Source organism: Cyanistes caeruleus, chromosome 1 (assembly GCF_971803275.1).
Source record: "Cyanistes caeruleus chromosome 1, bCyaCae1.hap1.1, whole genome shotgun sequence".
NCBI classification, from domain to species: domain Eukaryota; kingdom Metazoa; phylum Chordata; class Aves; order Passeriformes; family Paridae; genus Cyanistes; species Cyanistes caeruleus.
The window spans coordinates 50,549,838-50,564,144 of record NC_141701.1 but is presented as its reverse complement, the minus strand read 5'-3'; the positions used below and the strand labels follow the sequence as shown (position 1 = coordinate 50,564,144).

The 14,307-nt window shown below is 38.7% G+C and overlaps 1 protein-coding gene across 4 annotated transcripts in view; it reads right to left on the bottom strand.

Moving 5' to 3' along the window:
• ARHGAP28 (Rho GTPase activating protein 28) overlaps positions 1 to 14,307 on the bottom strand; it is a 77,138-nt gene that overhangs the window by 8,046 nt on the left and 54,785 nt on the right. For all 4 annotated transcript variants that reach the window (XM_023919947.2, XM_023919949.2, XM_086892310.1 and 1 more), the window contains exons 6-12: positions 10,992 to 11,157; positions 10,790 to 10,881; positions 9,372 to 9,449; positions 5,923 to 6,085; positions 4,705 to 4,787; positions 1,579 to 1,776; positions 737 to 880 (exon numbers count right to left, since the gene is read on the bottom strand). In XM_023919947.2, coding sequence (XP_023775715.2) covers positions 737 to 880; positions 1,579 to 1,776; positions 4,705 to 4,787; positions 5,923 to 6,085; positions 9,372 to 9,449; positions 10,790 to 10,881; positions 10,992 to 11,157 — 924 coding nt within the window. The remainder of the gene's footprint in view (positions 1 to 736; positions 881 to 1,578; positions 1,777 to 4,704; positions 4,788 to 5,922; positions 6,086 to 9,371; positions 9,450 to 10,789; positions 10,882 to 10,991; positions 11,158 to 14,307) is intronic.

The following is a 14,307-nucleotide window of genomic DNA, read 5'->3' as shown; positions in this document are numbered from 1 at the left end:
TGTGTGTTGCACCCAATATGTAAAATAATTTTACTTGTCTATCAAAGCAGCGTGCTCCAAGTAAATCTAATCATAATGTCTGTTTCTAGGCATTAGATAAAATTTGGTGGCTTTAGGACCTTCAAAGAAAGGTTTTTCTGTCAGATTTTCTTAAATCAAAACTGCTTCTGGAGCCTCGGAAATCCTCCAAATTATCTACCTGACTATACAGAGAATAACAGCACAATCTACTTCACTATGCACTTAACATTTAGACACAGTTTAGGTGTTTATGGTAGGCAAACTGAATTTTCTCTGCTTACAAAGCTAGTGCAAAGCTCCAAGACTAAAGCTGGTGAGGAGAATATCAAGTGGCCTGTACCAGGACATGGATAAATGCAATTAATCCTAATATAGATCATCCTACTACTCAGCTACAGACCCATGCATTTGTTGAGTATCTACAAATCATTGCTGTCAGGGACAGTCCACACATAACCATTTCTTATGAAACAGGTTAAAAACCAGCTTGGCAGCTTTGGCTGCTGGAAATCATTCTGCCTTCCTTACCTTTTCTCAATCTATTCCCAAAACTTTGTCTTATCAGAGTGTTGGACTGGGAAGCACACCTTTCAAGATAACTCTCAAATCATCTTATTTTGTATGGCAAAATTTCCTCCCCACACCCAGAATCTTTAATGAGATAAAGGAGTGAGTCTGTTTAAAAGTTGCCCTTAAAACCTGCTTTTTGTCACACCTCTGGTCTTTCAGGTCTCTCCCGTTCCATGGTCTTTCTCCTCAGAAGTTTTCTCACTCCTTTGTCAAACATCAACTGTCTCTTGCTGTTGTTCATTGCTGCCTCGTTCATTTTTCTCACTTGGGAAATAAGGAAGGATGGGACCTAGAGGGAGGAAACCAGATCTTAGAATATACAGTAATTTTCCCCCAATGTGTCAGGTCTTCAGAAGGGCACCAAATTTTAGGCAGCAGAAACTCTGTTTATTCCTAGAAGATACATGCAATCAGTAGCTTCCTCTAACAATCTACAGTTTTCCTTTGATGAAACTGAAGATCATCTTTCATGCCATATGAAACTTTAAAGCGATGTTTGCAGCTGCAGGAACTTTATTAGGAGATAGTCTTTATTATACCCCATTATACCCTTCCTCTGCCATGAGAAAACGAGCTGAGACTGTCAATATCTTCAGGCCAACCTTAGAAGCCCAAAAAGCTGTACACACTTTTGTCCTGTTTTATTGTGGGCTAGACTTTAAGCAGACATCTAATCACATTCAAGTTTAGACATATTACCTATACATCCAGATTAAATCATTCTTCTGTGCATCACTGTATAAACAATGGTGTGGGAGAGGTACTTCCAGAAGGCAATTGATGCTAAAATAGATGTCTTAGATAAGCAAGGTAATCCAGAAATATCTGTTAGGGTACCTCATTCTAGATATAGAAGACTCTAGTCAGTTTCTAAAGAAACTGTTTCTATGTGGAAGGTCAGTTTATTCTGATTTCTGCACATGTCCTGCATATAGCAAAATTACTGCAGTGTAATGGAACCATAAAGGCAGAACCAGCACTACTCACTGTCCACAGGATGTCCTGGTACCGGATTAAAAGCCTCACAATGTGCGCGGTGGTGGCGGCTGCTTGCATTTCTTGTTGGTTTGCACGCTTCCCTTTGTAGATGAAGAGGTTTGGTGCAACAATCATAGACACGTTCCACAAACTCATCTTGTTTTTCCCTTCATTAGCAACCACCTTCTTCAGGAACTGAAGAAAGGCCTGGAAAAGAACAGTACTTGTTTAATTTCAGGAAATATTTTACTTTTGAAATGAAGCATTTTCAAATGCACATGTCTGGCTGTTATATTTGCACTTGGAGGTGAAATTTAGTGGTTTTCTCATTGTATTTTGATTACTTTGACATTTGTTGTTACAACAACCTATGTCAACCACAGAAGAATAGTTAATGTTATCAAAATACACATTAATAAGTTATCTATCACTTAGAGCATAATCCTAAATTTATAAGGCAAATACAGTGTCTACACTATGGCTCTGAATCCTACAGTAGAGGTAAAATGTACATGCATTGCAAGGCAATAGTTAACTTTCTTCACAGATTACCAAATTTCCATTTTAATGTATCTGGCCAATGCTTTTTATATCACAGTCACTCAGGGAAATTAGTCTCTCTTCAAATCTGCACCAGTCCTACGTGTAATACAACCTGAAATTTCTGCCAGCAACCCCAAAACTTTTATTTTGGGATAACAAAAGCAAGAAGAGTGGTTGTTCATTGATGTTACTTCTGCACATGCTTGTCAGAGTCAAAGGAAATCAATTTCCCCTTTTGGGTAGTTCATTCAGAATTTTGCTTGAATGTTTAAATAGCACAGTCTGTAGCTATGGTTAGAGTTGGGGTCTACCAATGAGTCCTGCAATATTGCTCTGGTTTCAGCTGGGATGGAGTTAATTTTCTTCCTTGTATCTGGTACAGGGCTGTGTTTTGCCTTTAGGATAAGAATAATGTTGATAGCACACTGGTGTTTTAGTTGTTGCTAAGCAGTGTTTACACTTAGTCAAGTGTAATCTTTAGCTTCTCATGCTGCCCTGCCAGCAAGGGGGCTGGGGCTGCACAAGGCTTGGGAGGGAACACAGCCTGGAGAGCTGACTCCCAAGGGATATTCCATACTATATGACATTGTGCTCAGTATCTAAACTGTGGGGAAAGCTGGTCTTGGCCCACTGCTCAAGAACTGGCTGGGCACCAGTCACTGAGTGGTGGAAAATTGCATTGTGCATCACTTGTTTTGTGTGTTCTAATTAATTAATCAATAATTATTGTTTTCCCATTCATTTCTGTCCTATTAAATTGTTATTGTCTCAACCCACAAATTTTACTTTTTTTTTCAAATTTTCTCACCCATCCCATTGGGGGATGGGGAGGAGTGAAGGAATGGCTGTGTGGTGGTGTGACGGCTTTAGATGGGGTAGTTAGTTTTCTTCATACTGACTGATATGGGATTATGTTTAGGACTTGTGCTGAACACAGTGTTTGTAATACAGATTTATTTTTTTTTTCTTATTTCTGAGCAGGACTTGCTGCCTTTTCTGCTTTTCATGTTGCCACACTGCTGAGGTGCATGAGAAATCAGGAGGAAACACAGCCAGGACAGGTAACCAAAGGGATATTCCAGACCATGTGACATCAGGCTCAGTATAAAAAGGTGGGAAGAAGATGAAGGAAGGGGGGACTTTTGGAGTGATGCCATTTGTCTTCCCAAGTAGCTTGTTACATATGATGAAGGCCTGCTCCCCTGGTGATGGCTGAACACCTGCCTGCCCATGGGAAACGGTGAGGTCCCTTTTTTGCTCCACTTTCATGAAACAACTTTTGTTTTTCTATTAAACTGCATTTATCTCAACTCACGAATTTTCCAGCTTTTACCCTTCTTATTCTCTCCCTGATCTCACTGATGGGGGAATGAGCAAGAAGCTGCATGAGCTTGGTTGCTGGCTAGAGTTAAACTATGACAGGTATTAGCTGCCTCTCAGTTAAACCACAAAAACCATACCACTAAAACCACTGTCTTTGTACCCTGACATAGCAATTAAGATATTTTTACATACCCAAGAATTACAAAATAGAAACTGTGTTGGAGAAGTTAGAGAGTGGAGCTGTGTAGGGAGTTTTGTCATCACTCCTATTTTTGTACAGAAGCCTAATTAATAATAAAGTAGTATTTAGCATGTGTTTCACATATGCAGCTCTATACCCAAATGAACTTTGGTAGCAGAAACAACCCCTATTCTTTACAGAACACTAGTAGACCTCCAGGTGCTTTGAAGACAGTTGCTGTTCTTATCCCTTGTACATACAATTTTATACATAAATACAGGTAAAGAAGGCACCTGAACTCATAAAGTTGTATCTAACCTGACTAGTGAAAGGCTTTCAGAGGCAGGAGACCTGCATGGTCCTGATAGCAGGGGACCTGATTAAATGTCTAGAGGTTCCCAGAAAGCTTGTTCACTCAGGTCTCCTTGATGTAGAAACAGGCCCAAAGATGCAACCACTGTCTCCTACAGTCAGGATATAGCTGCAGTCAGATCTGGGAGCTCCCAGGCATCCAAAATGCTTGTAGCCACTGTGTTTTTTATTAAGAAGTAGTACATAGGGGTGGGCATGGGTTTGTAAGGCAAGCTAGCTGAGGGTGAGGTCCTGAAATCTGTACTGAAGATGCACGTTTTCACTTTGGACTACATCCTGCAGTCTGGTCCAATGCCCTGGGAACACTTCCAGTACCAGGAACACACTAGGCAAGCTCCTACAGGGCAGCTTCTCTTTTAAATTAATCCTGGAGAATTTCAGTTATACAGAAAATCCAGAAACTGGACCTGTTTTGTCCAAACTAAGTGAGGAACATGCCTCTTTGAAATGAGCAGTAATGAAATGAAATGTTTATTAGAAATGAAATTAGAAATTAATAGTAACGATGCCTGAGATCTAGCAGTTGGATACCCTCAACAACTATTTCTTTATTGCTTGTAAAAGAAATGACAGCCAGGAAATTTGAACACCTTTTCAAGGAAATAATAAAAAACACAGATGAGTACTTTCCTGGTGTAGCATCTGAAAAAAATGAGTCTCTCATTTAAAAGTCAAAAGCACCACAGATGGCGGGTGATAGCAAATGAAGAACTTACCTTGGCTGTGTCTCTGTTGGCTTCAGGCATCAGCATGATCAACAGATGCAAAGCTTGTAGTTGTAACTTGATCTTGGAGATTTCTGAGGACATGAATAATTAATGCTTTTGAAATCCCCACTGCAATTGGTTTGTTTTAAAAACCTTGTGTCAGCAGTGTAGAAATACCAGCTTGTGCCTGGTTGAGACTAGCATGCTTAGGTGTTGATTAACCATACACTTTTCCCCAAATATAAAATCACCTTAATGAGTGGGTTTTTCCTCATCATCTTGGATCTTTGTCACATGGGGACAGCAAGGCACTACAAAATTCTATCTACATAGTAACAATCCGGTATTTTTTAGTAATAGCTAGTTACTCTTAGATATCTGTGTATTTGTTGTAGGGAATAATGTCACTTTATTCTGCACAGACAGTCTTCTCCAAACTGCTGAGCCATTGTAACTGCATGCAGACTGGGAGTCATGAGGAGCAGACCCAGGTATGTAAAGTTTATGGGAAGAGGTCACCTCCTTTTGCCCTTTAAACTACTCATGGAGACACTGAAAGCATGACTGCAACTTTATGTAAAGATCCCCAGTTTTCTGCACCGATTTCCTAATATATTAACCATCCTGAGACTTTCAATCTGTCCTAGCTTGAGTGCTTTACAGTGAAGTCATAGGCATGACAAGGTACAATTGCATTCTTCCTGGAAGAGAAATGAACAAAATGTACTGAGATTGAGAGGGTGTATGTACACTGAAAACAAAGGCCAGCTGCCTGAACCTTTTTGTGCTCATACATATCCCTGTATCAATGGTCTGACCTCAACATAAACTTTACCAGAAATAAAATAGGTCCAGTAGGTCCAGTAGATAAAGGACAGTCATTTGAGTTTACCTTGCAGAAATTTTCATTTGTGAAACCTATAATTAAGGTGAATCAGAGTCTATATATGAAAGTCATTACTCAATCACTGTTTCAATTTTTACACTAAACAGTTGTTTTTTTCACACAACAAGCCTGTGCTAATAGCTGAATGCAGACACCTTTCTCATCTGAAAAGAAAATCTTGCAGAAAATTAAAATGTTTAGGCAAAGCACTGGGTCTGTTTTTCTCTCTGCTACAGAGGAAAAAATAAAATTACATGACTTTTCTCTATATACTTCAGAGAGAGAAAAAATGTAATGTCTACTCTTGCATTTTATCATATTATCAGTCCATATCCACATACTTTCTACAAGTGTGATGAATGCAGGCAGATATTCTACTGTGAAGAGTGGGCTTGGGAGTTCTCTAATAAACATTTTCAGCAGTCCCGCTGCATCGTTATTTCGTACTTGGTCCCAGTCAAAAGTGTCTTCATAAAATTTTGCCTCAAGTTCTTGATGGAGATTCTGAAAGATAAAAGAAACATTTGGCCTTGAATCACTGCTGCTGATCCAGCAGTTTGTGATTACTTCAGAAATCCCACTACAAGCAGCAGGCAGGTTTGTACAGGGCTTGAATTAAAGCAGCCCTAAACCAGTGACAGCCTAGGTACAGCCATGTGGAGTTCAGAGCAGGTAAACAAATCAAGTTCCTACAGATATTTGGCAACCCAGGCTAAGTTTGGTTTGCTACAGCTAGATTTCTGCCAGTGAACAATTTGAACTACCTTAAAGCAAGGCAATTTTCTGCAATGTCTTAGGACTAGAAGCAGAAAACTTAGTTAGCACAGCTGTTCTTTTGTTTCAAACACTCTCCAGAGGTTTTGACCCTTAAGTCACAAAGGAGTAGTGTTTCTTCTTCACTGCCAGTGAACTTGCTAGATGGTCTGAATCCATGCATCTTGAGCAAATGGCTTAAAATTCAGGTCTTCCCATCTTTGAAAGGAAGTTTTATGTTAGAATAATTATAGTTAGATTTGGTCAAATTGTAGAAAAATAAAGATACAAAACCATTACTGTCAGAAAAACCTTAATGCATAAAAAAACCCTCAAACCTCTGAAAGCACAGGAGAGATTTAAGATAGAAATGATGATGATACCATTTTGGGTTTTCCTTTAATCCCCTTGTTCTCCAGTGGCAGCATCCTGCTCCATAACAGAGGTCATTTTAGTTCTGGAGGGTCACTAGCCAGTGTTCAAAACAGGCATGTGAAAGGGAAATACTCAGCAAGGTTCCTAGTAGGAACAGGATTTGGCTTCAGACGCAGATCACTGATCGAGAAATGCAAGCTCCTCAAAAAATTGAATTAAAAGGATTGAAGGACAATATTTTAATATAAAGATATCTATAAATAATGCAGCTTTTACAATTATTACTGGCCAAACACTGTCCTATCCATAGGAAGTTCATTGCTGCTTTTTATGAGACCATTTATGACAAAATATATACACAGCAGATATTTGATTTCAGATCATGATTTTGTCAGATGTACTTTAATATTATGCAAAAAGTTCAGTCCATTCAGGCAGAAAAACTTAAAAAAATTAATTCTGTTTGCCACACCTCACATGAATGGAAGGAAATTACATATCAAGTACAGTCACACATAAAGAAGTAGAATGGTTGCACAAACGGAAGTAGTAAGTTGTTCAGGATTTGGCATGAAATGTTAAAGTCTCATTTTTACTAGCACATTTTACTGGTTTTAATCTGGGCTATCTCAGCTTCCTCTGTATTCACATCCTTTGCACATAATTGATAAACACACCTAGATTGAATTTTCTCCTGTAACTGGCTGGAAATGTGGAACAGAAATCCTCACCTCATCAAAAGCACAAGAGGACAGAATTCTAGTCCACATTTTTCTGATGAGAACTGGGAAAAAGCCACAAAAATAGAAAGCAAGATTTTTGAAACACAAACACTTTTCTGACATACATACATAAATACATACATACATACATACATATCTATACATACATATCTATACATACATACATACATATATACACACATATATATGTATATTTATCACTCCATACAGGTAAGCATATATTTTATACACTCAATTCCCTCCCTCCCCTTCCTCATATACATGTATCTATGTATGCATCTAATACTTTTAAAATACGTGCTGCAATTTTTTTTTAAAGTGACTGATCCTTTACTAGACCATCATACATTTTTGGTTCACTGGAGCTTTTGTTACAGAGGAAAACTTGTATTAATTTCTTCTATTCATTGTTTTATAGAAGAGTAACCTTTAATCATTTCCATATGCCTTTTCTTTCTCCAAACAAGACTGAAATAAAGTTGGAATGCCCTCGAGTCCTAATGTCATAATAATGTATGAAAGCTTTTGAAGGATGAAATCTGGATCTGCTTTGAAAAAAAATCTCTCTCTTGCTTGTTGGTTTGTTAAGCAGACTCAAATGAAACCAAAACTCAAATAATTTAAAACTTTCATATGGGCAGTTTAACTTACCACCTAGTATAGAGGAATTGAATATGAAGTCATATCTCACAGCAGCTCCCAGGATACAGATTGTGAAAAAGACATGAGCAAGACACACTACAGTGTATGCAAAGAATATGAAAATAATTTAATTAGATCAGAACCCTGCTATGTAATCTCCATGGAAAGGCTGGAAAAATTTGAGATTGTGTGAAATAACATTCAAGGATTTGTACGAAAAAATGAGGAAACTGTAAAGTACAGGGCAAGTTAGGAGTTGCCTTCTGCCAGATGTGGCACTTTTCAAGGCTCTAGGTACTTTTATCAATGCAGAATCAAAGGAATTGGGATGCAGCTGCCTATCTTTGGTGTGTCTAATGTAATGCTACTTTTTCTTATTCAGCCATTTCTTATGATCCTCAGCCCACCCAATTGTTTAGCAATCCCCAACATTTGTGTGGCTGCAACAGTGCTGAGACTTCCTGCCTCAGAACACAAAACTAGCTTCTTTGAGGAAAAAAACGTGAGAGTAGGACGCACTATAAGCTGTTGCTTAAACCAGATCGAAAAAAGCCTAAGGAAAGAAAAAAAAAAAAAGCAAAAATCTGGGAAAGAGATAGACCTTACTAAGCCCAGAAAAAAAATCAACCAAACATAAAACTGTCTTGTTTTTCTAATTTGCCTCCTCCAGCTCCTGGAATGAAGTTGGTCTGGAGAAACAATTGCAAATATTATTGGCCCACAGTGTCAGGTTATTGGGTGCCAATTATACTGTGTTCATAGCCCACAAATAGCCTGCGAAAATGCAGTACTTCAGGCTGCCAACAGTGAACAGAGGCCAAATTTCTCTCACTTGGAACATGAAATTGCAAGATCACAGACGATAAATGAAAAATAAAATGACACAGAGGTTAAAATGACATAGAATAAGATCTTTATCTGATGTTCACTCAGTTTAGGAACTCTGCATTTCTGAAATAAATTAAAACAGAGATAAGATCACAGCAATTTTGGATGACAAGAGATAAACAGAATGGATGTCTCAAAGTCTCGTGGAGAAAAATCACATTCAACATCAAGTTTGTGCTTTATATAGAACATTAACTAAAGCAAAGTAATAGACCAAATGGTCTGTGATTTATTGGTTCCCAGGAACTAATTTGACCTTTCACTGGCAAGAGTAGGAATGCTGAGCTACACAGATCAGTATTTATGTGCAGTCTGAATTTGTGTGTATGTTATATTATTTTACATAGAGTCTGTGGTCCACAAGATGGAAAACTGGCTTGGGTGTATACCTTGACTCTGGAGGCAGATCCAGGAACCCGTAGAATTCCTTCAGTTTCCAAACCTGTTTCCTCAAGCTTGAGCAGCAGCTAAAAGAAGAGACAAAAAAACCCAGGAAAATACTCAGAAGCGCTTAATCATTCTCCTGACTTCCTTTTCTGTCTAGGTATCCTTGAAACTAATCTGAAAAAGATACATTTCTATGGAACTAGCTAATGAAATCCAGCCAGCTCATGAAAACAAATCTGCCTAATTTGTCTCCATAGTCCTGATTCTGAAGTAAGGAGTATGCAGAGTACAGAAAACTGCTAATGCAATAGGTTCCTCTGTCCTTGACTTGAGAGTTGGCACTGCTATAGAACAATTAACACGTACATGTATTAATGAAACAGCAGATATACTTAAACACAATGGTGTTTTGAAGGAAAAATAACCTCTGAGAAATGTTTAACTGTGCCCCAAGGAGCACAATAGAAAGGTCTATAGATAACATAAGTTTTTTGGAACTGAGAACTCAGATTAGAAAATCATCCCCGGATATTTTATTTTGAAAATTCTGTGAATAGAAGACTAAACATTCCACTCCAATTGGTTATTAAAAAAAAATAAAATAAAAAGCAGTTTTGATTTTACATAATTTTGAACATTGAGGAAATTAAAAAAATTCCCAGCATTTAATCATACAGCTCTGGATTTTCATCACCAGATCTGCTTCCTGCCCTAACCTTGATTCTTCTAATTTCCAATGTTATCTTGATAAGGCAGCAGTGAAGCTAACTGAAAAGTCATGTAAATGCCCAAGTTGTGTCAGTTTTTCCCCTGTAATTCCCCAACACTTCTCCTTTTTTCAGTATTAACAGGGAAATCTGTTGTCATTTCGAGTCTGTGTAAATCTGTGCAATTGCACACGTACTTGTGTCTGTGAACCCGCCTCCAAGACATCCACAGGGTGTCCCTGTATGGCCAAATGTCTCATTTAAATACCTCTGTCTTGTTGTACAAACCTCAATGAGAAGATACCACTTCCATTCTGGAAACAGTAGCTAAGTAATATCAATGGTTTGAATTAATGTGAAATTAAAACTCCTGAGATAACTCATCTCTGCCAGTTCTGCACACATGTATGTAATTTTACTTGGCTCTCTATTTTAATGAAAAAGGGAAACATTTTTTTCCTGAAGTTTCCTGCATGATATCACATAACAAAAATCAAAAAGGGTCCTCACCACAGATAAAAACCAAAAAAAGGAGCAGGTTTTCTCTCTTTGTCACAAAGTTTTCAAACCACAACATTCAATCAGACAGTCTGTAGACACCTGCCAGTCTGTAATGCCCATCAGAAACTTCTCTTATCTGATGACTCTCTGAGTGTCAATGCAAATGATGGAAAAGCAAATCCTATTGACCAAGCCAGCCAAGTGATACTCACTTTTTGGAAGATAAGGGGTACTTTTATTCCAGGAACCTTCTTTTGATCATTCTCCAACAGTACAGTGAGAGGGACACCGAAAAGACCATTCTCTTAAAAAAAATAACAACAAATGTGAAAATGAGGAAACACAGGCCACATCTTCATTCAAAGCTGATGGGCATGATGGGCATGACTGCAAAGGGGATGCCACACACAGTACCTCGTCCCCGCACCCTCTCCAAGCGGTTCCTCTTCAGTTCCACGCCCAGCGCGTCGTAGAAGGCCGTGAGCTCGATCAGGGAGAGGTAGCGGATCTTCTTCATGTCTTCAGGAGAGAGGTCCCCAACCTCTGTCAGTCCAAAACGGCTTTTCCGAACAATGAATTTCTACAGTAGAGATGGGTCGCATCTTTATTTGCACAGAAGTTACAGGAGGTGAACTTTTGTTTTAAAAGAGACGTGCGTATGTGATTGGAGGTCATGTTCAGGTCGATGGATAACAATAAAGAGATGAACCAAAGCCCTGTAGATTGGCCTGGTATGGTGACACAGCTTCCATCCACCTGAACATAAAGCTGAGCTTCCTCCTCACCATGGACCCTTGCAGTTTGACTGGGAAGTGGTGCTGGAGCACCTCAGTGCCTCTACTTCATCTGGGACAAATGAGTTATGTGCCTCTTTAAAACTTCTGCCCAGTTTCAAGAGGATGTAGCATTTTGCTCTGCTTCTGCCTTCCCCAGAACATCCTTGAATGCTGTTGAAGTGGCTGACACAGTTAATCATGGATATGGTTCTATACCAATTGTATGTGTGTGATGAATCCATGCCTGCTTTGCACAATGCTATTAATTTATGAGGTCTTACAGGGGAGTTCAAAGTAAAGATCTGAGGGAAAGCCCAGAAGCAAAATTGCTTAGTCCAGAAGCCAGTCTGCCAACTTAGTGGTATTTTTTATTACTCAGGAAAGCATAGAAACAGGACTCCCAGGAGCTAACAAATAATTTGCTCAAGCAGATTTGAACTAAATGATACTGAGTAATTTGGAGGCATGTGAAGATGTCTACATATTTTAGAAACTGCAGTGTCATGGACCAGAGCCAGGAATGTTGTGTCATGACAGATGCCTTTGCACAAATGTCAAAAAAGAACAAACATCCATCAGTTTCTGACATAATTGTTAGACATAATAACAAAGTCATAGTAAAAAACCTGCTTTTCAAAGGACTGTGGATCTTTGGTATTGTGCGTTTTTTAAATTTATTGTAATTTAAACCAGGAATTGTTAGTCAGAGGCATAAATAAATAGCATTACAAATCATCTCCTTCCTTTATGGAACTGAGTGGAAACCCAGCCTCTACTAATGTTTGGCTTCTGGAGATTTCAGCTCAGTCCTTCAATTTCTTTAACAAATCTGGACTCAAGATATTTAACCCATCTTTAAGCAAGTCAAACTGATTAAGAAAAAGGCAAACAAAAAAACCCTAACCCTAAACCAAATCAAAACAAAAATTAAACTTACTCAAGATTTCAAAATGAAGAGAGTACAAAGGACACCTAGATCATGTAGTATAGGACTTCATAAACTTCATTGCATATGGTCTTTCAAGAGGGGTTAACAATAATTGGGGGAGAAAGAGTGTAGGGAATGGAATAATTTATTTACATGCTGCCTGGGGCATTTTTAGCACAGAATATTCCCTCCTTGGAATGAAGCAATTCCACTGTTATCCTTATACTTAATATAACCAAAGCTGCATGGGGTATAGCCTTCTGAAGGCACATAAAATACTAAAGAGTACCTACACATTTTGATTCCAGTGATGCAAAAGGTGCAAAATTAGTCAAAATGCACTAAATCACCTTGAAAAAAAGGAAAAAACCCAGACTGTATACATATATTTTCTGGGGGGAAGGAGAAAAATTTCTAAGCACTGCAAAACTGATTAAACAAAGATTTTCCACAGTGACTGTTTGACTCCTAGGGTCACTATCATGTGATGCTGTGGTTAATACAAAATTTGGTGCTGGCTGTCTTTCTCGTGTCACAATTTTCCAGTGGTTTTTCTTACAGTGATGTCATACGCAGTTTTGAAGGAGGCTGTGCTATCCTGAAAATTAGATTACTAACATTTTGGCTAAGGATTGTGCCTGATATTTTGTGATGTTGTTTCTATATGGAAACTGTGCAGTGTACTCAGGCTTGTAGTTCTGTAATATCTTCAAGTAAGTCACACGGATCATGGTCCCACATTGGAGAAATCACATGTACTTTGGGGAAATCCCTATGCTCCTGGGGATGGTGAGTTGAGTCTTGTAGGAGTCAGGGGACTCCCTGCTGCAGGGGACATGCTGTTTTATGATATATAATGTCTCTCTGCGCACCTCTGTACACAGCATCAGTGAAGTTGGCTATGTTGTCAGACCCACCCCGGAGAAAGTGTGATGCTGCACATCATCCAATGCAGCCTCATTGTCCCACCATGGGGAAGGAGGGACAGTCCTTAATGTAGGGGACTTGTTGCTCAGTATAACAGAGCAAGAGGTGATTTTTCTCCTGAGGCCCATTATGGTCTGAGTCATCACAGGAAAAAACCAAGTATCACGAGTAGCAGCAGATGAAGTAAGGGAAAGGACAACATCAACAGACTGTTGACTTTATTCAGAGACGCTCTGCAACAACCTGGAATATTTCTTGTGTGGTCTTCTAAGCTCACAAAATTATGTCCTGCATGCAGAGCAGCTCAACTCCAGCACAATAGTGGCATTTTCTATAGCTTATCAATTATGTATCCACAGATCCATCATATTCAATATGGCATCTTCTCTTCCCTCTTTGCCATCAGTTTCCCTGCTCTGTCACCTGAGAATTGTCTGTGCTGTTGCACAGAAAAATTTGTGAGCGTGCATGTGTTGTACTAAAGGCCAAAATCACGATGAGTGCAGAGATACCCTTACTCTACACAGGACAAAAAGTTATCCCCACAAAAAACCCCCAAAATAAACAAACAAACAAAAACAACAACAAAAAACCCCAACAAAACAAAAAAAAACACCCAAAAAAAACAAAGGCACAAAAAAAAGCACAAGGATTTCACATAAGTTATGTAATCTACTTAGTATCCTATCATTCAACATTGAAGCTTATTTCTGCATTTCAGCTTCTTCTTCCTTGGTGGAATCTGAGATGGACAACTGACTAATTCTCAGATAATTCAACGTCTGTGTGGATTGTAACAATTTCAGATTAGTCTGGGACCTCAGGACATCCTAACATTCAGGAATTTTTTCCAAATACTTTAGAGCTATTTCATACATGTCACTAAAGAGGCAGTTGGAAACACTAAATTAATGCTCCAGTTTTCAGTGATGGAAGTTGTGAGGGCTGATGTAAGTAGAAAACTGACTTCCATGACTTCATTCCAGATAATGACACAACTGCTCAGTGCATGTCTGGTTGGATGATAAGGCAAACTCTTCTTGAACAATACATGTACTATCGCCTATAGTGTGATTGCACTCAATACTGACTGGAAACA